The 24,597-nt window shown below is 40.7% G+C and overlaps 1 protein-coding gene across 3 annotated transcripts in view; it reads right to left on the bottom strand.

The window, feature by feature from the left end:
- Positions 1-20,126, bottom strand: part of PXYLP1 (2-phosphoxylose phosphatase 1) — a 54,530-nt gene extending 34,404 nt beyond the window's left edge. The window contains exons 1-2 of one of the 3 annotated variants that reach the window (XM_040566657.1): positions 20,098-20,126; positions 3,775-3,906 (exon numbers count right to left, since the gene is read on the bottom strand). In XM_040566657.1, the coding sequence (XP_040422591.1) occupies positions 3,775-3,853 (79 nt within the window). In that variant the 5' untranslated portion in view covers positions 3,854-3,906; positions 20,098-20,126. Of the gene's footprint in view, positions 1-3,774; positions 3,907-19,671; positions 19,820-20,097 lie in introns of those variants that run through there. The other 2 variants (XM_040566658.1, XM_040566656.1) reach the window with 2 other exon arrangements.
- Between the last annotated feature and the right edge of the window lie 4,471 nt (positions 20,127-24,597).

Genomic DNA, 24,597 nt, shown 5'->3' on the forward strand with positions numbered 1-24,597 from the left:
CAGAAGACAGCTTCTGCTCTGGTAAGAGTGGGCACTGACAACTGGTTCGTGTCAATCCACTGCAGCTATTGCAGGGGCAAAACACTGACAGCACTCAGAACTGTTGGTTACTCTCAAAACAGATTTGGGGGAAACTTTCTCAATGGCCTACCCTGTAAGTTAAGCACTAGTAGAGAGTATGCTCTAACTGCATAGAGCACCAGCCATAGGAAAACCACAGGAAAGGAGATTAGTTTAGACCAGAAATCAGAAACCACTGTAGAAAAGAAAGGGTCTAAGAACAAACATCAAAACAGGAAGCAAAGTGACCTGGGTCTGCCCCAGCCTACCAGTATTGAAGACTCTGACGGCCAGTATCAGTTGTTTTCCCCGCTGTTTGTCTTCCTTCTGTATAAACTTCAGATGTGACAACTGTTAGCCCTGAAACAACTGCCTTGGGACTTGCTCTTACAAGGACGGATGGACTTGCATTAGGACTCCTGACACGTATGACACCCATCATCTCCACTTCATCGTGGCTGCAGAAATCGCTGCTTATGAAGCAGCTCCAGACCTTCCACAACACAGTCTATTAAAGTAAACCAGCATCAATTTCCGCCTGACCTGAAGTACTGGGCTGCCAACTGCCGCAAGCAATGCCTGAACCCTTTCAGCTCAAGCGGGTAGTAATCTTGTCAGCCATCGCCGTGTGCTCTGTTTGTGACACTGATTGGGAACCTATGGAAAACCCTCTGAACTTGGGCCTTCCCTGCTTGCTTCACTGCAGAATCAGCCACAAATCACGTCTGGCTTCAAATCGCTTCAGCTCAAGGTATGGACAAGAAGGAAAAGGTATCACGCTTCTACAGGAACTAGGCTCTGCCCTACAGCAGAAGGTTAAAAAAAAAAAAAAAGGAAGATATGTCCCACTTATGCAATCATGCATTTATGTTACTGTTTCGCTTTTCTAAAGGAAGTTAGGACCTGGAGGAAGAAACACTTTCAACATTCATTGCTTAGAAAAGCAGTAGCATGTTTTAAGACGACCAGCCCTCTTCCTCAAAGCTGTGCACTGCTTGCTAACAGAATCACAATCTCACAACAGCCTAGAACATTCATTCCCACACCAAATGCTTCAGGAGACAGCTCCCATCATCCATGGGTGGGGCATTTTCCGAAGTCTAAATGTATTAACTCTCATTTTCATATTATATGCATATGAAAATGATATGTATATAATCAAAATGACGTGTATATTACATATACATATCTACATATTACATACACATATCATAGCCATTCTGTGATTCTATGACGATTCATTTTCATTCCATGATCTGACTCAAATTATGAAGCAACATAACCAAAATTTGCATCAGGAAGCTTGGAGGGGATCAGAATTTGGAAACTAAATTCAACAGTCTGATGAAAAAGAAAATAAGCATATTGCTTTCAGAAAAAAACTTTATACATGAAACAAGACTACATTACTACCACACTGTGTAACAGTGAGAATCAACAAACCTCTGAAATGTGTTATCTTAGGGTAACAGATTCAGTGCAAGGGAAGATGTTCAATAGGAAGGACCTCGCAATAGCTAAAAAGAAGAAAAATAGTAAATACAGATCTACTAAGTATGTAGTGACACAACAAACAGTTGGAATTTAATGCAGCAGTAAGTTTTCTTAACAATGTTCTGGAATTTCTCAGGTAGGGATTACTGCTTTGTTGAGTCAGCACATGGGTTATGTTCTAGTATTTGGGTCACTTTTATCAAAGCAGCAGTTTTACATATTGGTATCAGTCATACTGACTTCTGCTGTAAGACAGAACTGAAACTATGCTTCCATTGACAATGTATTACAAGTATTTCCTTAAATATTTGCATGTCTGTTTCATCAAAAGCTCAAGTTCAGAATCAAGGATCTCCTTAGTTTAATACTAAACCACTCAGGAATAATAAATTAGAGGAGTATAAAAATTTACAGCTATCATTTATTTGAAAGCAGATCACGATGAACTCACAGAATCTGAACAATTTTGTTGGTTGTTGAGATAGAAGAGAATTTTGCCTTGGCTTTGGAGATGGCCTTTGTGACAAGTTTAAATTAACCTCTCTACAACCTGAAGCTGGCAGGAGTTAAAATGTTAGGCTACTTAAACTACCTGGTCCCTGCTGGCCTGCACTGCAGCTCTCATTCTGTAAAAATTTCTATATGCATTTTGGTATTGGCCCTAAGCTTCACAATGGCTGCTTGCTGTAGCTTAAGTGCTTTTTAAAGCACTCCTCAAACTTCTTTAGCTCCTGGAATCCCTCTTGCACAAATGTTATCTCCAAATTAATTGGAAAATTAACTTGCTCTTTTGATAAAAAGTAATTCACTCTCCTATATACCTACCTTCTCTAAATACAGCTCATTTTTGTGAAAAAATCAGTTTCATATTTCAGCTGAGGTTCCTCCAAGACCTTCACCCTACACACAATTCTTATCCAAGCATACAATATCAGGCTTTAGCCATAAAGAGCCTAAACTGATTGCAGCAAAACAAGCTACACTCAGACCCAAAGGCATGTACTCACAGGAGGCTGAAAAAGCCATTTGGAGCCATAGGTTTCTGTATTACATGCAAACGAGTTTAAAGACAAAAAAGATACTAACAAAATCAAAGTGTTTTTCTGTTGTTGTTTTGTTCCTTTTTTTTTAAAAAAAGGAAGAAACTGTTCAATATACATAGAAGAAACTAAATCCAAAGTAATCTCCTTTTTTTTTTTTTTTTTTTAGCCACAAGCCAGGAAATTACTCACTCTATGCAAATTGAAAAAAAAATATATACATCTATATATAGACCAGCAGAAGGCTCACAGAGCTTTAAAATATTCTTGCATTAAAATCATATAATTTAGCCATAAACTGGTCTGGATTAGAAAGGACATTAAAGATCATCTCGTTACAACCCCCTGCCCTGGGCAGGGATACCTCCCACCAGTCCAGGCTGCCCAAAGCCCCATCCAGCCTGGCCTTGGGCACTGCCAGGGATGGGGCAGCCTGGGCCAGGGCCTCACCACCCTCTGAGGGAAGAATTTCCTCCCAACATCTAATCTAAACCTACCCTCTTTTAGTTTAAAGCCATTCCCCCTTGTACTATCACTGCACTCCCTCCCTAGCTCTCCTGTAGTCCCCCTGAGGTACGGGAAGGCCGCTGTAAGGTCTCCTTGAAGCCTTCTCTCCTCCAGGCCGAACAACCCCAACTCCCTCAGCCTGTCTCCATAGGAGAGGTGCCCCAGCCCTCTGATCAGTAAATGACCACCCTCTGGATTGATCTATGATTAATTGATGTGAAGCAGACCGTGACTTATCTTTTCTTAAATAAACCTACGGATGAGCCAATTCAACTGTTAAAAGTTTCCTAATGTGAGGGCACAAATAAGAAGTTCCAACCTCTTTCACAGCAGTTTTCTCAATCCTGTCTAGGCTGATGCAATGTAAAACACAAATTGCAGCAGGTTTTACCCCAAATGTGCTTTGTTTTATTTCATGGAAGGACTAAGACACTTTCAATTAATTAATTGCACTACAGAACTAAGAATTTCTGAAATAGCCTTATTTGAAAAGATTCTAGATTGTATGGATCCCTACACGGCACACAAAACTGTTTTAATTCTTACATTTGCTTTCCTATTTTTGAAAACAAGTATTTAAATACACAAAGAATGCTTAAATGACATGTAAACATGGCTACTTTTTAAACATATCCATAGAGAGATGCAGACAAGACAAGGAGGACACACTTACAGAACTGTAGACTGAGGCTCAAAAAGGCTAGTAAGGCTGCCAAAGCCAGCAAGAACAGAAAACGGTTTCGGAAAAGCATTATTATTCGTTCTGCTTTCTCTTCATGGTTTCATCTTCACGTGTCAACAATTTCTGCAAACAACAAACAACAAAACATTGGCAAATATATTTCAGATGCGGGAGTATCAGCTAAATCAAAGCAAATTCAAATATCCTTTTGACAGTGTCAAGTTTCTTCTTAAAGGCAAACACGAGCTGATTCAAACTGTGAACAACAGTATCAAGAAGTTGTCTTGACCCAGTTATGAGATTACAATTCCACAATGCAGAACTTTCAAGTAAATAAAAGAACTCTGCCTTTTCCCATCAATTTTTTTTCTCTTGCTAACACAGGGTTAATGCTCAGAACATTGAATTGCTCAGAACATTGGCAACAATCTGAGATTCTCTGATCCTCTGAATCTAGTTGTTTATGACAGCACATCCAAATATGTTGACAGAAAATAACCTTTTCTGCCACCAATGTTTCTTCTTGCCCCAGAATTTATTTGCTGATGGAAATCAGCAGAAGCTTCTCTTGCTTCTTTCCTGCTTTTGAGAATGCACACATGAGATTAATGCATCTCTCTTTATCAAAACCCTCCTGTACTTGAAAAACTACCCATCCTATCAGGATGGAGTTTTGAGACTGTCACTAGACTTGGCTTTATCAGTGCTCAGAGACTCAGATCAAGATCTTGGTACAATCACAATGTCAAAATTCCAGTACTTTATTCCAAAGATTTTTCTCATTAGTATTTGAAAATGTCTCATGAATCAGTGAATTTCTTGTTTTATCTATTGTGGTTAGTCCTAAGAAGAATTATTGATCTATGCATTGAGCCAAAGCAATACCTTAGTATTAAGCAATTATTATTACCTTAGTATTAAGCAATGGGACCCAGAGTGTAAGCAGTGATCTTTCAGAAATGAAGGAAGTGGGACTAGTGGTGAAATGTTACATACATGTACATTTTGCTGGATTGAGGTCTCTCTGTCTCATTTTACTTGGAGAACTATCTTCACAGCTTTTGGAAACTGGAAAAACTGAAAGAACTGGAGGTTCTGAGAAGTAAGAAACCAGATCTATTACAGCATTTTTCCAAAATGCCAAGAGCGCCGTAATTGGCATGTGCAAGCCGTAATAAACGCAAAAAAAAAAAGTCAAAAAAAGAGACAGAAGGAATGACTTTAACAGTGTCAGTTTCCCTAAATCATAGATCATCCAGGAACATCTCAGTGAAAGGTATGCTGAATCTAAACTGAACTAAGCCACTGAAACTAAACAAAGCTGTGAAGGGTGGAAGGTATAAGGCTTGGTGAATACAAAACACTAGGAGAGAATGAAACAGTTAAACCAAACAGATGGAAGAACAGAAGGGGAACCACGGGAAAAAGCAAAATTAGACTTAGACAGGAGGAGAAGGTAAAACATTAAAAAGCTCTCACGAACAAGGGCTCTTGTGCACAGTCCACGCACAGGAACATAGTTGCTGCACAAACAGAAGTTCCATAAAAGGGGAAGATCACAAAACAGGAGGAAAAGCGGTAACACCTCAAATTGCCAAAATAGTTTAAATGTTTAATTAGTTTTCAACCTAGTTGCAAGATCAGAAGTTTTAAAACATTTAGTTTTAAATGCAATAGTTAAGACATTATTAACAAGGTAGAAAGATTTTCCTTTTAAATATATTTGGCCCGCTAAGTTAGAAGATGCTGTGTTACAATTCATTAGGAAAAGGAACAGTTGCTGTTGAGTGACTGCTAAATAAGAGCCTGTCAATACAACTTGTCATCAGCTGTCACTTGATATCAAACTGCCAGGAATAAGGTGAGCGTACGTAAGACTGAGACCTGAAGCCTCTGCTCCTCAGTGCTGGCACCCAAGAAGCTCCCACGCAAAACAGGACAGCAAATGCTAAGTGAAGACAGCACAGTAGGCATTGCACCGAGTGATGAGAGCATTTGGAAGCATATCATAAGAGGGGAGCTAATATTAAAAATAAACAAACAAAGCCTGAAGGGAAGAAAAAAAGAACCAACCTTACCTCCCCATAAAACCTCTTTTCCTACGCAGACTGATCACAAAACAAGCCACACAGCAGAACACATTTTGGGTCTTCGCAGAATATACTACCACATAACCAGAGGCTGGTGTGTTGCAGAGCATCTGCTGCTAACATGACATTTGGAAAACATTGATCTATTTACTCTGCACACAGGCCAGAGTGCAGGTCGTGCCCTAGTCTCGCCATGTCCCCTTGTAAGCTCTCAGTACTCAAAGGTCAGTTTTATCAACATCTGACAACTCCGCGTTCCTGCTCCCAGGTACGGGCTGTGGCTCTTTTCGGCAGAGCTAAGCAAGCAACTGCTGCTTTCAGGGGTGACTGCACCACGCTGCTGCAACTGGCAGAGTTCTGCACCTGGAGGACTACCCTGGCAGTAACTTCTACAGCATGCCAGGAAAGCATTGATTTATGTTCACCTCTGGTGAGGATCTTTTGCTCAAGAGAGAATGCAGGTCTGGATAAAGAAGTCCTACAGAACCCAGAGCTTATTTAGACAATGCTAATTGTAAGCATGACGTCCATAAGCAGCTTAGATATTCTGAAGAATAGTTGTTCAGAAAACACCCTATAACTAAATGCGGATAATTGCTACTTCTGAGGCCCCTTTTGCAGTAAACCTACCTACCTGCAGAACTTTCTTTGCTTTTCAACTTATTCCAAAAGTCTCAACTTACCACAACATGCCAGAATGACTCACAGTGTTTAGAGCACCCTCAACCCTTACCTACTTTCACAAGACTATGCCAAACCTGTTCTAATGTAAGGCTCTAGCTTCTGCATGCTCAAACAAGGGCAAAAACAGCCTTATACTTAAAGGCCAGGCCTCGACTAACCCGCAGCTCCCCAGTCCAGCAGCTGCCATACCCATCCCACTTAGCTCAGCACCGGCAGGGCGCTGCCCCATAGTGCTCCATGTGCAACCTCCCACCCCAGCACCTCCTTGGCTGCAAAGTAGACAGACTTTTTTTGCAGGGTTAATTAGCCAAGTTCACTCCTTTGATTATTTTCGGTCAGGCTCTGAAAATACTCACAAGATCAATGCTTTCAAAGCTCATACTAAGTCTGATGTGACACTAAACCACTGCTCCTGAACTCCTATACCAATGTAGTGATACTGTTATGTCCTCTAAATTATCTGTATCCATCTAGAATGCAAACCTACTACATGGCATGAAATGCAAGCACATTACTACACTGAATCACAATGACAGCTTAAAAAATTGATTTGATTAAAATAGCATGTCTCCATAAATAATCAATGGTACTCTTCAAAGTCTGCCTCAATAGAATCACTTTATTTATGTGATATGGCACATCAAAATGACACACCACTGAAATACAAGCAAGCAAAAGTGGTCACAATGAAACAGCAAAGAGAAATAATGCTATCTTCCTTTTCTGAAGTCACTAAGTCTGAACCTAACTATACACCGAAGACAGATACAAGTGTATTTTGTTGCACACTTATACAGCCTACCAGGGAGAGCAAAAAGCCTACAGACATTATAAAGTTGATTTGGAGTACCATTCATAGATAGCTTCAGAAAAATTCATGAAAGAACACAGGGACCCACTTAATAGTATGATGTCTCTATACTGCAGAAGACAACAACCAACTTGAGAGTTTTTTTATTGTAATTGTTTTTAATGCATCTTTTAACTTTCTTCTACATCTGCAGTTTATTTTCCAACACAAGCCCTGTTTTGAAGGAATCTAAAATGAAGGTGACAGCTCCAGATGCAATTATAATGAAGACTCCTGCCTTTACTTTCACATTAATGAGTGATGTTCCATCAATTATTCCCCAGTCATTTGGCAGCTGACTACCAGGCAGTATATTTGTCATCTACTAATTGCCTGAACACTGGACTTCTGGTTCATTCAGACAGCTGAAGAACTTCATGCTCTTAAATAAGAAGCTTCAAAAAATATCTGTGTAAGCAAGCGGCACAAGCCAAACCTTTTCTTTGGTGATTCAAAGGACTATTTTCTGTTGCTATTGCTTTTGATTTTGCGTTTTGTCCTGTAGGAATGAAAAACACTGGCTGGTATCTTGTGGTTATGACCAAATCCACCACTGCTACAAATATCTAGGAAAAGCAGTAGAGGAGAGAAGGAACAGGACACTCAGCAGAACCAATGCTGAGGTCAGCACAATCTGCTTAGCTTCTCGTGCTTGTAATGGTCACGTTGAGGAAACCCTCACAAAATCCCTGCAGTTGACTGTAACTTCAGCAATTTAAACTGGACTTACTATTCCTGCACCACTGACGTTGCATTTTGCATAGCATCATGAAGGAACAAAGCTAGCACCTGCAATATCGTTAATCATAATTCTTCATTTCCTACCAGGAAAAAACAACAACAACAAAATTATTCAATTTTTTAAAAGCATTTATGAGAAATCGGTCGCATCGTTTGTCATCATTAATAAAATTAAGTAAAACCTGCTTGGTAATGTTACTCATGTTAGCCCACCTCATGATTTAAGCTGGAAGTAAGCAACCGCGGAAAACACAGAACTTGCCTGAGAGTACAAACAGGTCAGCAGCCTGCTGAGCCCTAATAGAAAATAAAAGATAAGGAAAGACAGGACAAAAAAAGCAACATGTACCACTCCAAAACAGAAAGGAGTGTATTGAACACAGCTACATTTTAATATGTACAAAGTAATTGTTACCTATAAAATGTTTTCAAAATTTTATTTTTGAGTTGCTTAACATTTTAGTTACTGTTTCAGTTACTCAAGTTTAACCTTTTCTGGTATTTAGAACATTAAAATATCTACATCTAAAGTTCTCTTTTCTCCTATTCCAAGTGTCTTCCTTAACTATTCAGTTCTAAAATTCTCATGCTGACACATCTGGTCGTGAGACGTTCAAAAGCTATCGAAAATGGCACAGCAGTACTGCCCAGTCTGTCAGAGCAGCCAACACAAGCTCTCACTTCATTAAAGCAAAAGGATCAAACAGAGCTCTTACTCTAATAAGTTTTGTCCCTCTATACAGAGCTTATTATTTTCACTGTGTAAGTAAATCTATGTACATTTCAAAGCCTTCCCTTTGCTATAGAGAGCCGAGATGCAGGTGGTCCACTGAAAAACTCCATCACTGCAAGCATCTTAAAGCTCAGCTGGAAGAGATTTAGAACTAACAGAGCAGTAGCAAGCATCTTAAAATGAGAAGCAGGTGGTAGAAGGTCAGCCCAAGGAATCGAGATTTCAGATCTCCAAAATCCTAGGTGTGGTAAACTACTTCCACTGCTCAGCTCCAAAGGTCGAAAGACTGAAGAAGGCTGGGACTGCCACAATAACTACATTTGATGAGGCTGAAAACACTGCTTTGAAGGCCTCTCTCTCAGTAGTTCAACTGATATTAACGAGTTAGAGAGAAAACTTGAGGGGTGAGGGAAAGGGAGAAGAATGATGCTTTTCTGAGGGGAAGAAATCACTTTAACTGGTTGACGAGAGATATAGTCATCTTCGTGCACATATTCGTTTAGAAAAATAATAATTTGGCTACCGTGTGTGGTTTTTTTAGCATTAAAAAAGTGGGGAAGGAGAGAAGAAAGGATGGAACAATAAGTAATTTAAAGACAATCCATCATCACCATAAAGAAATATCCTAGGAAACCCCAGGCTGTCTCAAGTCAAAAAGAAACTGTAGGCTAATGAAGCATGGAGAGACTGTGCTCCATATGATCCTACATGAACGTGATGTTTGTCTGTCTAAAGTCACCCCAAAGCTGCTCCTCAGAACCTTCTCCCTCAGGGTTTTCTGTTTCAGGGTAAACCCGCTGGCAGAGCTGGGGCTGAGAACAAAGTCACGCACCACTACGGCTGGATTCTCCATTCCTTTCAGTTGGGGCTGGAAGATAGAAACAAGTGGCTGGGGAGTGGGATGCAGGATGAAAAAGTGGGAAGAAAATAGATTTCTTTCTTTAAAGAAAATATATATATATTTTTGGCTGATTTCCTACACTGCAAATTCTTCCCCTTCAAAATAACCCCCGCTTAGCCAGTAACTCTGAGAACTGAACATTCAAGTTGAACCAATACCAACTTCAAATACCAAGGTTTTTTTTGTTGTTGTTGTTTTTGTTTTTTCTCAATACAACACTCAGGTTATATTAAAAAAATGGAAAAAAAAGCTGGATTGGGGGAAAAAAAAGATGCTGTAACAGGGCTGGCTAAGGAGTGAAAGAGACGTAAAACTAACTTCTGTTGCACATTTCAGAAAGTTCACCAGACATAGTGTTACAATATCCCAACTAGTGATGGAGCAACACCAGACATCAATCTGTAGGCAGCCAGGTTTCAGCAGTTCTGGTTCCCACAGAAGCACTTATCATGAAGTATCTTAATATTTTTATGAAGCCACAGAACCACATAAACATAACTAACTCATTGTTGGTACAGTGCCAGCCTAAAGGATAGTTTGTTAGACAGAAAAGCATATTCCAAAAAGCTGTTTATGTCAAAAAAAAAAAAGCAGAAAGTCACAGAGACTTCAAAAACACCCTGTATGTCACTGGATTTTATAATCGAGAAGAGTTGCTTTGCATTCAAAGTGACGAAGGGACCACTGCTCGTACTGAAATTTGATTACACCTTGAAGATAATCCCCTGCTCTCAAAACAAAAGGTCCACTGGACTCTCAGATCTTAGCTTTTAAACCCCAAGGTACACAAGCAGGTAACAATGAACATTTTATATAGCTTCTTCTCCAAACCTTTCTCAAAACTTTCAGACATTAGGAGAACTGCCATACAGTTTTCTGCTGCAAATTCTGGGAACGCAGTTTTCAGGTTACAGCCAGAGTACATCCTTGAAAGGGTGGTTTCCAGCCTTTCAATTCTGTCCTACTCAAATCACCAGTGTGAGTTGCCTACAGGTGCAAGCAGAACAAGTTTTCCATACAGTGTAACTTTGCATTTAATTTCTGATGTTCCAAGTCCTTTAGAATTCGTTTTATTTAAAATTGAACCTCCAAGTTTATGAAAATTTTAAAACTGAACATAAACATAGCCATGCAGAGACATCTACACTCAAGTTCTGTTTAGCACATAAACGTTGCAGCTAATGTAATGCTCTAAGAGAACAACTATCTTTTATGGGTTTCCCAGCATTGGAAATTGACTTATTTTGCAGACAGGGATCTCCTTGTTTCTGGAGGCTTAGACTTCTATCAGCTTTCTGATGAAATCATGCCCACGTTTTCTTGAACAGAGTTTAACTGAAAAATGTGTGAGAACTGTTAAAGAGCATGAAAAGATCATTAAGTATTTGATTCTTTTATCTTTTTCACACTTCCGCAGAACAGTTTAGATGTATCAGTTTACCTCCCCTGTACTCTGACCACTACCCATCTTCCAAGGGATCATTTCTAAAAGTAAATGCCTCTGACAATCCAAACAAGACATTTTTGAAGAAATGTAATCTGCATGACTTGTAAATACATCCCTTCTATTCAGCAATGCTTCAGAACTGCACCTTAAAACACTCGAACACTGAAACGGTGTTTTGTGAGACCTAACACAATCATTTCTGACATGAGGTCATTAAAGAATATCAGCACTGCAATTACTTCTGCGTAATCACTAACACTATTACTACGAGAAAACAAGTAAACACATGAGCTAACTTAAAGATGAAGGGAAGTAGAGTGCCCAAATATAATCTTTTCCTTCTCCAATACCTCTGCTATTCCTAAAATGCTCACTAAATATATCAAAGAAGTTCTGAAGAGCTGCAATTGAGATGTCATCTCTACATATTCTCCCCTTAAAATATATATATATATATTTTTTTTTTTTTTTTTCAGTTAGTCTCCTTTCCCTTCTTTACAGACCACTTCCCCTTGTAACAACCCAACACAGAGACAGCTCGCTGCCTTTGTGCCCTGGCCCTAGCAGCATACTGACAGCAGGGGCTTTTCCTCCTACCAGCTTCGCTACTCTCTCTATAAAGAGCATCACTTGCTCCCATCAGCCGTGACACAGAGATGACGTGCACGTGCCTGGAGGACCTTATTAGAGTCTAAATTAGCTCTGGCAGTAAACAAATGAGAAAAACAGGATTGCGCGTAGGGTGCATTACACATTCCGTAAGTGTTTCTGTCTGTAAGCTCCTTTATGTCTCCTTAGTTTGTGCCAGATTTAGACATCCGCATAGATCAGAGGATGAAGCAATGGTCACCATCAAAATTCATGCTTGCCAGCTCATTTATTTTCCCATTTTTCATGAGTACTTTTAGTTACTCATGTTAGTCCCTGATGCTCAGCCCTACCACCTCCCTCCAGGGCGCTGAGAGCCAGCAGGATTTCGCTGTCGAGCTCCGCACGAAGGGGAGCAGGCAGGTAGCGGGGACACGGCACCCCCGGGAGCTCCTGCACTCTGGTCCTTCAGCAGAGATGCACACACTTGGACAACGACCAAGCACTGACTTCTCCAGTGATCACTGTCTGCCCCTCCACAGCTGTCATGTTGATCACATTTTTCATCAGGTGTGCAGAAGTGTGCCTTGGCTTTTACTTGGTGCCACGCAGTTCTTCTCATCGGTGCTGTCTTCCAGAGGCCCTCATTCTGTCATGCACCACTGCAACCCAGTTCTGCTCCCTTTAATCTGGTCCCTTTTACAACGCCTGGACTGCTAGGTATTTCCAAGTCCCACCCGACTGATTACTTTTTCACCCTCGCTAGTTGGCTTTGGGCAACCTCAAGTCTGTCAGTATGTGTATATTCAAAGGACCACCTACCATGGTTCATATATACAACACGTTCCTGTACCAAAGGCATAGATAACACTTCTTGCACAGTATTTCTCTTTTCTTGGTTACTTGCCAAAAAAAAAAAAATATATGTGGGTGCAAAATTTGGAAACAGATCCCAAGAGATTACTTAAACTCTTGTGGTCAGCAAAATATTTTTATTTAAGGTAGTCCTTCTGTCACTGTTTGCGAGCACTACAAGCTTTAAATAGGGACAGATGCTATGATGCCACACAACGTATCTACATTATATTGCTGGGCTTCTTTCTAAACCAGTCCACTACCAAGGCAGACACCAAAACCCAGGGATGAAAACATGCTGGAGAAGATTGCTACCATTCTTATTTCTGCTTCACAGTTTACAAAGATCGGGCTAAAGCCAAACATGCCCTCATTACAATCAAGTTGCACTGCTGTGTTTTTGTTTTTGAAGTTGTAATGGCTGTATTATCAATTTCTACTAACATGAGAAAAAAATTATACTCCCTTAGGCTTTAACACCTATGTGCTTGAATAGAAAAAAAAACCACACAACTGAACTAAATAGGACGTATCTGTTAGCTTGTTACAATTATGAACACAAAATAAAGATTTGCTATACTCCTATCAGGTAAAATAAAGAACAAAGCCTACCAAATAATGGGAAAAAGCATCACGGAAAGCTCATTAATGACATACCCTTCCACAGCAAATCAGAAACATTCAGAAAACAAACTGTTTTCTTTCCAACTATACAGAGGAACTGCACACCAGGAAAAAAATTCACATTCTCCAAGTCACACTAGTCTTCCTTTGACCACTGCTTTGAGGACAGGCTTTATAAAGAAACATATTTGTAGCAGACTGATTCTCTGCTATAGATAAAAGATTTTCAGAACATATTCTTTGCATCAAACCATAAGGAAAAAAACGTTCTCCTATTAATGGCATTAAAACAAACACATGCTGCTGCCATCTGCATTTCTTTTCTAAACACTTCAAATAACCAAAATTTCTCTTGCATTCTGTTCCCAAACCCTCTTTCCCTCCAGTTACCAGGACTATCCATTTTTAAGCTGTGCCAGCTACAAACCTGTCCAAATGATTAATAATAATAAAAACCAACCAAACAAAAGCCAAACAACAACAAAACACGAAGCCCCCAGTTCTCAGGAATCTACACATTTTTGATTGCCAAAATGATGGCAGAGAAAGATCACTTCATTCAACAGGAAAAACCACCTCTATCTTCCACATTGCTCAGAACGCAGCAGATAACATGAAGATGGATATGATTTTGCATTTAAGATGCAAATTTTAAGCTACATTTTGAACACGATATATACCACAGGCTACTTTCTTTCAAATCAGTGAAGCCTCACTGTTGTGTTAAAAATCTATCTATATAATCCAGTCTAAAACCAAATCTGCCAAATTAAAAAGCATTAAACAGTATTTAAATAACTTAGGAACATAAACCATTCCTCCTTTTAAAAATCAGACTTGATAGCTCACCCAAATCATAAGTAATTAAAAGACTACATCAATTCCTCTGCTAGCTTAACATCTCTTCTCTCATTTTCACATTCCTTTCAGGACTGTTGAGTTTCCTCACTTGGGTTTTCCATTAGGTCTCATTTGGTTTCCTTGTTTCAAAAGCAAATATATGAGAGCATGAAATATTTCAAGGATGAGGTGTCCTTGACTTTTTTTTTTTTTTTGATCCATTTAAAACCTTAGTTGGAGAGATCCTTCCATTCAGGCAAACTTCTCTATACATGCTTTGACCTGGCCTTGACTAGCTCTTTTTGGTTGGACACTAAGTCACCGTCCTAACACTTAACAAAATTTTAATACCTAGGAAAATCTGTCATAAGTCCAACTCTTAGTCAACCTCTTCAGCAATACCACCACATCCCTATTCCTTTTCCCATCCAGCGATAGGTCATGCACTTCTGCTTCGCTGAACTGCAGGGAAAGTAAAAACAAAAACAAAGGAAGTGCTTGTGCTTCCTTAAAGGAAACCGAGCAACTCTTTTTCAACATTATTATAAAACTTGAAAGAAACCTTACGATTTTTGATGGCTCCAAGCCAGAACTGAATCCTAATTGGCAGCAAAACCATTCCAGAACATACACAATTAAATAAGTCTTAAAAAATAGCACCAGAATTTAATGATTTTAAGCTTATAATTTTAAAATGGTATACCATATGCTCATGATTGTATAAGCATAGATCCTAATCAGACACAGATCACAGCCAGTGGCTGATCAGATAACACTACGCTCCAAAAAGCACACAAAGGCAAAGCAGTTAGCATACTTGAATTGTTATACATTTTATTTTTATTTTGTTAAGATTTTATAGTTTATAGTTTTAATTGTTTGAGCAACTCTCCTGCCTACGGTAATGCTGCCCTCTGCATGCATTTCCAATATGAACCATCAAACGCTCTGGACACAAACCCACCTCCCCCTGGCAGGGGTTGTAAGCTGCCGCAAAAACCTCTTCCTGGCCCTAACTTTGAAAGAAAACATTGTGGGGATACACTCAATACTAATTGCAATCAACCAGAGAGGTCAGGTTGAATAAATAGATCAGATAAGAGATTTAGATTGGGAAGCTCATAAGCGGAGGAAACAGTTTATGTTGACACACCAGGTCTGATTCATCCTACCCCACATTTGAGCTGATATTAGTAGGAAGCAAAGTCCCTTCGTCTGCATATCTGCCCTTCTGCTCAAGTTAGACAGATCTGAGGATAAGACCTGAGCTCCCAAGTCTCCCCTTATTCTTTCAATTCCAGATGATCTTATACTGGGTCTGGTTTTGACCTGGGTCTGTTTCAGCTCATACTGATAGAAAAGGACTAAGACTTTATTCAGCAATTTAGTCATTTTCCTGCAACCTAACCCCAGAATGATTATCAGACATGTGTTAGCGGACAGTCAGTATTTCCTGCTCCTCTTCTTCCCCACAACAGATCATACAACTGCCAACTCGCCTGGGTGCTGAATAGATGAATGAGGAATAACGCAGGCATTATCCTGGGAGCGCTGCCGTGCTGCTTTGCAAGGCGGGACGGGACGCCTGTTCTTTCCCCAGTCCTCACGGCAGCAGCACAAATTAACCTCGAGATCACGTCATCTTACAGTTAGAGACAACCTGAGCACAACGGTGTGGGCAGGCTGGTTATTTCTTCAAAAGGAAACATAAAAATAGATTTAGGTAAACAGTGCTGGCGTTAAACGTTATGTCCCAGCATTTCATTTGGAAGTCTTATCGCAAACGTTTCTGTTGCTTAGCTCCAGGAAGTTTATTTCAGAATTTATTGGCCCATCAGAAGCTTCTCACGAAGTTAAACCAACGTCTTCCCAGGCAGAAATGCCTGCCTGTGCTAACTCCAGAGCAATTAGCTAACCAACACAACAGCCAGAGATGTGAGGAAGATGAACAAAGCATAAAAAAATATGGAAAAACACAAGGTAGAGTGTCAATATTGCTTGTCCTTCTAAAATAACCATTGACAACGCGATATCCATGATATTCATAGGATCTCTTTTTTTCTAATCACCTGAGAGTATCAACCAAAGAAAACAGTACAGTTTATTCCACTGCATAAGTGTGGAATTTATTATAGGGGATGTGGAGACAAAGTTATGGTGTTTTGTTTTTTCCCCTCAACGGAAGACATTTATCACTTGACAACTTTTTGGGGGAAACTGACTTCATTCCTGTCACATGAAAAGTTTGATGGTGTCGTAAGAACTATGGATGAAACAGCTGGAGAACACTTACTGAATACTATGTCTGAACAGCATTTCTGAGCAAGTCTTTATCAAGCAGTGAGAAAAAATAAGCCTAATTATTTCAGCTTCCAAAAATCTGTTATGTTCAAGAAATACGTCAGTTCTGTAGCTTTTCAATGCCCAGTTTATCTCTTTTTAATCAATACGAAGTAGCCTGTCAATCTTGCTCTGAAGCTGTTCCCTATCATCAGCACCATTCAGTGATAATCACACATTTATCACCCACCTTTGCAGCCCTCCTGACAAAGGCTCCTATTTCATTATAGCACTGCACAATACAACAATGCTTTTTTTTTTTTTTTTTTTTTGCTGTTTAGGACCAACCATTACATTTTATGACTCAGGCATTGACTGGGAACAGTAAAAATGATGTTATCTGATTTAAATAAAAAATCATACATAAATGCTGATTCTAACAGCACCCTTTCCCACTCTGTTTCTTCAATGAGAAAACCTCACCCAGCTGTAACCAGAGACCCCCTAGTACCTTCCAGACAAACAAGTGCATTTAATTTGAATGCTAAAATAAAACCAAGCAAGCTATGTGGCCAAAGCTCACATGTTCCCGTATAGATATAAAACCCATATATATCTTTCACTAGGAAATTTTATTGTTAAAAAATTAAAAACTTTCTGCCCTGAATGATTTACAAAACCAAACGCTTGCTTAAGAGGACTCCATTCAGATTTCATCAAAGCACAGCCTGAATTTAACAGAACATGAAGCATGTCACAGTCTGTATCACATTTCTGATATCTTTCTGGGAAGTTCCTACATAAACCTTCAGCCATCATCATCCAATATGTAGCTTTACAATCAACTGTTTCCATTTATATTTATACCATACTAGAGTCTGCATTTATCATAGAAGGCATTCTGAAAATCATTTCAAAGAGAAAGTGTGTTTTACAGCACAATCTTTGCAACACATTATTTTAGTACAATTCCAGTAAAATTACCACAAACCTAAAAATCATGCAAGTAGAAATCTTGCATGGAATTTACATTTCTAGCCTCCTCCCAGCCATTTGTCATTCCTTCTCATTTTTCTACACAATTTAAGCTTTTATTTTCGAATGCAATTTTCCACTCAAGCTAGCTTATTTCTAAATACAACCTTCTAAGCATGAATCAACGCATTGCTCACTTACTGACTCTTCCCACAGCGAGTCAAGACTACAGGCTACATTCAAACACTGTTCCAATCTAACCTCCTGCCTAAACAGTTTTGAACCAAACCCCACTGTTTGTTCAGCATCTGAACCACTGACATTCTCTTTAAACAAATCCTTCCTCACCTTCGAGGCTGCTGTCTTGCAGCATTTGTCTGTGCTGGTCAAGACCCTGGCAACACAGCTGAGCTTCTAGGCTCCTCCCAACCCTTTTGAACAACCAAGGTACCACCACCTCCTTTGTAGCATCTGATATAAACCCTAAGTCAAATCACACCTAAATCATGAAGCACATGTTAGTAGGTGGCTTAGCATTTCATTCCTATACTTGTGAGGTGCATGTTTGTCAGCAACATGCATCTCACAGTGGTGATTTCTTGCATACTAACTGCAAGTATTTTTTGTATTACTTAGAATAAAAACCTTGGGAAGAGGAAGAGAATATGCAACCAGACCTGAACATAAATCCAGATAAAAGCCAGTCTTAGTACTACATAAATCTGTCATTCATCTACTGAGCAATAAAATGCAGATACACTTAAGATACAAGCCTTTTATAAATTAAAAAAAGCTTTTTAATTACAACAACAACAAAATCTGCAACTTCAGCAGGAAAAGCATCCCGAAGAAGTCAACCTAATTTCAAAGCTCTCATACCAGGTTATGAAAAGGAACAAAGACCTACATAAGAAATCTCACAGGATGCTCACGGTTTCCTTTGTCTAAGGACGTCACGAGGGAGAAGTAGAAAGAACACACACCCCAGTGCAAAGCCACTGGAGAAAGCAAACTTTATGGGAGTCAGTAATTTTGCACACCTTGAAGCACTGGTTGTGTGTTTGCTCGTTCCAAGATGCCCACTTTTTAAGCTAATAAAAGCATGACAGAAATAAGAATGTGGTTACTGAAAGGCAAGGTCATAACTATAAAGCTGAAACAACATAACTAAGTGCAAAAAGTCTAAGCAGGATGGAGACTGCTGCACAAAGGTCCTTATGGCCACCGCTGTCAGCCCCTCACATGAGGGCAGGCTCTTGCTGAACAGGGAGCTGTTTTAGTGCATACTGAATCTTATAAAAATTCATGTTTCAGCTCTGCTAAGTTTACATAAAATATTTAAAAGACTACAATTAAAAGCCACTAGCGAGAGGAACATATGTGTTTTAACTATGCGTGCTACTTTTAGTTACCTTTCTGAGGAGATTAAAATTAAGCAGCTTTGCTTTCATCCCACTCACACCCTCCCACTACAAAGTCTGTCTGAGCAAATCCTCCTGCTACAGACGTCAAAACAGGGCATAAGTATTACAGCGACTTATTGCCAAAACGCGTTGGTTTAATATCCCATTATTATTGTAATACTGGCACAATAACTTATTACACGTGACGGCTTTTGCAGTTAGTCAGGGATGGATCCTCTTACTCTGGAGTTTCTTCATCCACACAGAAGTGTATTTGCTGAACGTGTAAAAGAGTAAAAGTAAGAGCTGAGCGAGATGAGATGCTCGTCGCAGGCCCTAACGCCAGACAAAACAAAGTCTGATCAGGGCATCGCACACACGCTTCCTACCCTGTCACTGCTGCTGTCCCAGCCTTCACCTAGAGCGATCGGACCAGAAATTCAGGTCACAGGATTTACGGAATACGTTGCTTAACCACTTACTTCCTATCATTTTCAACAAAACACTTTCACACATATTTTTTTTTTCTGCGGGAGGAGAAAGGAGCCCTCCGTGTGGGAACACGACAAAACGAGGAGTAACCCATGCATGCAGGAGCCCGTTCGTGCCCCAGGGCTCGGGGCTGCTCTTGGGGAGCCTGCAATGCAGGAGCACGCCACGAAGCCTGCTCAGGGCTGTGCAGTCACCTGGGTTAAGGCACGTCCGAGGACAAGGCTCGCTATCGAACACGCTGAACACAACCAGCGTGGGAAATTAAAAATAAAAAAATAAAATAAAGAGAGAGAGAGAGAGAGAAACCCACACAAGTTGCTCGCCCCCCTCCCCTTCCCGGGACAGCGGAGCCGCCCGGGCCACCCGTCCCACAGCCACCCCCGACCTGCCCGCGGTGCCGCCGCCTCCTCTTCCTCCTCCTCGTCCCGGCTTCGGGCCCGCTGCCCGCCGCCACGCCACGGTTCGGGCTGGGCAGCCCGCCCAGCACCCCGGCTCCGCCGAGCACCGCCCTCCGTGGGGCTGCCCCCGCCCCGTCCCTCCTCCGCCGGGGCGGCCCCGACACGAGGAGCCGGCCCGGCCCGACCCCGCTCCCCCAGGCCTCTCCCCGCCAGGCCCGGCCCTCGGGGGCGCCCCCCGGCCGGGGCCCGAGGAGGTGGCCCCGCGGCGCGGAGCCTGAGGCAGGCGAGCGAAATGGCTGCTGAAGGCGGCGTGGCCCCGCGTCCCCGTCACAGGAGAGTTGTGTGGATGCCAATAAGGAGATAAACGAGTGCCGTGGTGTAGTTAGAGCGAGGGAAGGCTTTTCAGAACTCACCAAGTGCTCGCCAGGATTTACTGCCAGCTAAGACAGCTCCCAGCTAATCAGTCTTTCCCCTCCCAGACACAGATTGTCCGCCAGGAGGGGTGCTCATTTAATCCTACAGGCTGACCGTCTTTCCAATACACCAATTTTTCATCTGTCCCTACAACAGATTCTGAAACGAATGGTACAGATGCAGGGAATGCCCGAATTCCCTTTATGCTACCCCCCGACACATATATGCGGAACCACGTTGCTGGGGTTTTTGTCATGTCCGGAGGCCAGCACAGCGAGCAGGTGGGCCACACGCTGCTACGGTCCCCAGTGCCCCCGAGGTACCACCGCCAGCTTCCCACCGCTTATCCTCCAGGCCTCTGCTGCTGGGTCATGGTGACCTGCTGTCACGGCCCTGTCCACACAGGCACGAAGTCAGATTTGCTCTTTGATACCACACACCTACAGTCAACATGCCTAACAAGGAGACTGGGCACGTTTTTTCCAGCTGGACTAATGCATCTGCCTGGCTGGTGTGACTGCAGCTGGCTGTGCTCCAAGGTTCTCCACCTTCTTGCATTCTAGGAAAGGATGTAGGAATTCAGGCAGTTTTGACCGACAGACTGCACAGCGTTGCAGAAACTGACCTGCAGCTGGATGGCCACAAGACCACAGCCTTTACCTATGGCTGCCCTTTATAAACCAAACCCAGAGATGCGCTAGCAGCACAGCAGTGGCCTGCCAACCAGCAGCTGCTCAGCACATACACAGAAGCTGCCGTTCTTTCCAGCTAGCAGCATCGCATCAGCTGAGAGCTAGTCCATTGTCATGGCTTTTTTTTTAATTATTTGAATAAAACAAGTGCCAACCATCTGAACAAAACTGTTTCACAGAGGAGTAGAAGAGAAAATATGGGACCCTGGATGCAGAGCAATGAGATTTCCAACTACCATTCACTAGATCACTTTAGGGCATTGCAGGATTGCAAAATGCCCAATATTACCACAAAGAAATTTGGCCTTCTTTACCCAGAAAGCAGAGTACATGCTTTACAGAAAAATCATCTCCATATGGAAACAATGATTTACGATGACAGCAAATGCTTGCCACTACAGTTGTATTTCCACCGCCATCCAGAACAAAGTGCAATTCACAAAGGATTTGAAATTTAGAAACTGTCAATCTGTTTTTCTTGCAACAAAAGGATTTCATTTTCTTCACAGAACATTTTTGCTTTGGAGAATAAAATACAGTTGTCTATATATACAAAATAAATTATTTTTGCCAGATATTATGTTATTTATCGTATAAAAGACTATATGTACTCAAAGTTGCTAATATCTTGAAAGTTTCTCTGCAGAAATGCCGTACACTTGGATTTTATGAGGATGAAAGTAGAGGAGAAACTGAATACTCCCAGGACAGAGCAACTGCAACTGCTATCTTTGGAGTAGGCTTGGAGTTATGCACAGTCCTGCCATATCACTTCACCTGATATTCTGGTCTACTGGATCTACTTTCTCTATACATACTATTATAAATCCATGTCTTTGAATAGTGTGAATACTATTTCATATCATCAGAATTTGCTCTTTTGCAAAGATCTTAAGGTACTCTTACAGTAGAGTGAATTAACTATGAATTAACAAAAAAAAAAAAAGTGCATTAACCAAACTGCAGCTGTGAGCATGTATGGACACAAACTGTGAGCTCGCTAATATCCACGGCTGCATGTGGTCAAAACATGGCAGTGGCACTCTCTGACCTCAACCCCAAGAGGTAAATTGACAGCCTGAATCACAGAAGATAGGTCACAGTGAAATGCAGCCCCATCATCTAAGGGGAACAGTACTAATTTTATGGTTTACTTAAATTTTAAAGCTCCTGATCCTAATTCTCCTAAAATACTGCAGGATTAAGTATATTCCAAGTATTTTGTTTGCCTATGGCCCATGTCCCCTTATTCTCTATTTCGTGAGCTTCTCTTTGTCCATGTTACCACCAGAGACGAGGATTAGAAACAGGCATGGAAAAACAGACCCCTTTTCCACAGATACAAATACAATTGTGAACAAGGCATTGCATATGAAGAATTTAGCAATGCATACAAAAATTAAAAGGAAGTCTGTTGAGAGGTTAGAAAAAGCACCCCTTCCCCACCCACCCCAAATAGGATTATCAGGCTTTTTTACACTGATTAGAGGTGTTTCCAGCCTCTTCCCAAGACGGAATTCACAAAGAACTCTGTTGAAAAATACCTCTTTGGTCTTTTAGCAAGGGCTTCAGAAGAGGAGATAAACATGAGGATTCCTACTCTGGTAAACTTTCTGTATTACAGTGCTGATTTTCAGTGGATATCCAAAAGAATAGACGAAGAGAAAGCTAATGGCTGCATCTCAGCTAGAAATCTATCCCTATAGCTTCATCATCTCAGCTGTCCTTAGGAAAGATGCCTCCATAGATAAAATTTTAGCACGTTAAGACGGGGTGATCACAGTACACTCGAAATTTAGCAGTATATAAATAAGTGACATTTTAAAAGTGCAACATTGAATTTCATGCTATTTAAAAAGGAAAGTGTAAACATAAGTGATACTCATCTCAGAATCATTTTACCATAACTGCGTGTTTAAAGCATAGCAGATAGGAATTTTTTTCTGATGTACCTCGTACCCAAGATTTGTGTTTTAGGTTTCCTAGAATGATGCAAAGAACACTGCAAATTAAATAACAAAGTTTAATGAGAAATGACTGATTCATGGCACCGATCTAATTAAAATCACAAACAGGAAGTTGGCTTGTTCGTAGAAATCACTCAAGCAATTGTACTTGTCCTAAGCTTTCATTCTGTGTGTCACTCAATTTAGGTCTGCGATGCAGGCACAGTTTAGTAGTGCCCCTTGATAATGATTAGCAAGAAACCTGAGATGGAGCTTATGAATATCCAATATTTATTTCTAATGCACAAACCAGGTAAACTTAGAAAGAAAGCAATGGAGAAAAAATGTCCCTCATGTGCCAACATTGTTTGTTCTAGCAACGAGCTTCAAAGCAAAATACTTTAAGTCTTACAGGATTATGAGCTTTATAGCTTGTGTTTGGTTTTGTTGTTTTGCCTTTTTTTTTTTAAACCATTGATCACCTCTGCCTTCATTCATTCCTGGGCATTTCTGACTTATCATTAAATTACCATTCATACATTAAATTTGTTGGGATAGAATCTTTAAAAAATCCCAGGAAAGCTTTCATTCCTTCTTTGAACCAGAATCCTCCCTGTTACAGCTATCCCCATTCTTCCCATCCAGACACTGCTGGCATGCTATTGCTTTTCACATTCATGTGATTGTAACAGGAGTTCAGCTTGTGTCCTGTGTTTGTGCCCCCTACCATACTGTTTCATAAGGTACCCTCACTCAGAGATCTGCTAGGACTGAATTCAGCCGGTAACATCTACCAGAGGCAGAGTGTGTTAAAACTTCAGTTTTGGTCTCACATCCTGATAGTACCGAAGTGCAGATGAGTGGGAAGAGAGAGAGGCATGCCTCCACTCTACAGACAAGTTTACAGTCCGTTTTGCTCATAAAAGACGGTTGCTGCCACTTCTAAACTACAGTACATTTGAACTGTGAGAGAATATTTTATCTGAAGTAATATTTGAATAGGGTATTTCAATTCTAGTTTTACTTCTGCACTGTAGTAGTTTGAGGCTCTATACTTTAAAAAGAAATAAAATGAACAAAAATGAGAGTTTCAGCAGTCTGAATCTTTCCTTCAGTTCCATTGTTTGACTATGGCTGTGGCTGCATTTCTCAGCTACGTTCCTGAATACTTCACAAAGTCCTTACTCTCCATCTAGCAAAAGGTCACTTCTGACAATACCCAGTTCTTTAAGGAAGTACAATTCTCAGTTTGCTAATTACAGACTGAGATGCCTTGTGTCTCATTCCTACTGCTTTTAAGTATTTTAAGAAACTGCTGGTAGTTCTAGGAAGAAAACCATTTGAAAACAGTTATTTATGCCTGCTTTTTGCCACCACATATCTGAAATCTGATGTCATCTCTTTCAGTTTCTTTGTGCGTGTTTCTGCATCATTCCAAGTGCCACGTGACATATCTACCCCATGCCTGAACAAACTTATCCCTCGTTTTACAGTTCTGGATGCCTTGATGACTCATGTATATTTTGACATTTTATTTCTATAACCTCCCGGGGATGCCAGCATTCTTACCCATTAAATTACCTCAGTCTGAGTCTCATCAGATCTTTAGGAATCTTTTAATCATGTCATAACCATTGGTCTGGATACAGTGCCAAAGTGACTCACCCACATTTCTGTAACTGCTCTATTGCATTACAGCGGCTTTGGTTTTCTTTAGAGACTGCCTGTTATCTTATTCCTCAGCATTTCTACATATATGGCTTTACAGCATGTAAATTATCTCTGCAGGGGGTCACTCAATTCAGCCCTCAAACATGCCGTTTGGCAGTATATTGTGCTCATGTTAAATGTAATGTTTTCA

The sequence above is a fragment of the Cygnus olor genome, chromosome 9 (assembly GCF_009769625.2).
Source record: "Cygnus olor isolate bCygOlo1 chromosome 9, bCygOlo1.pri.v2, whole genome shotgun sequence".
Taxonomy (NCBI): Eukaryota; Metazoa; Chordata; class Aves; order Anseriformes; family Anatidae; genus Cygnus; species Cygnus olor.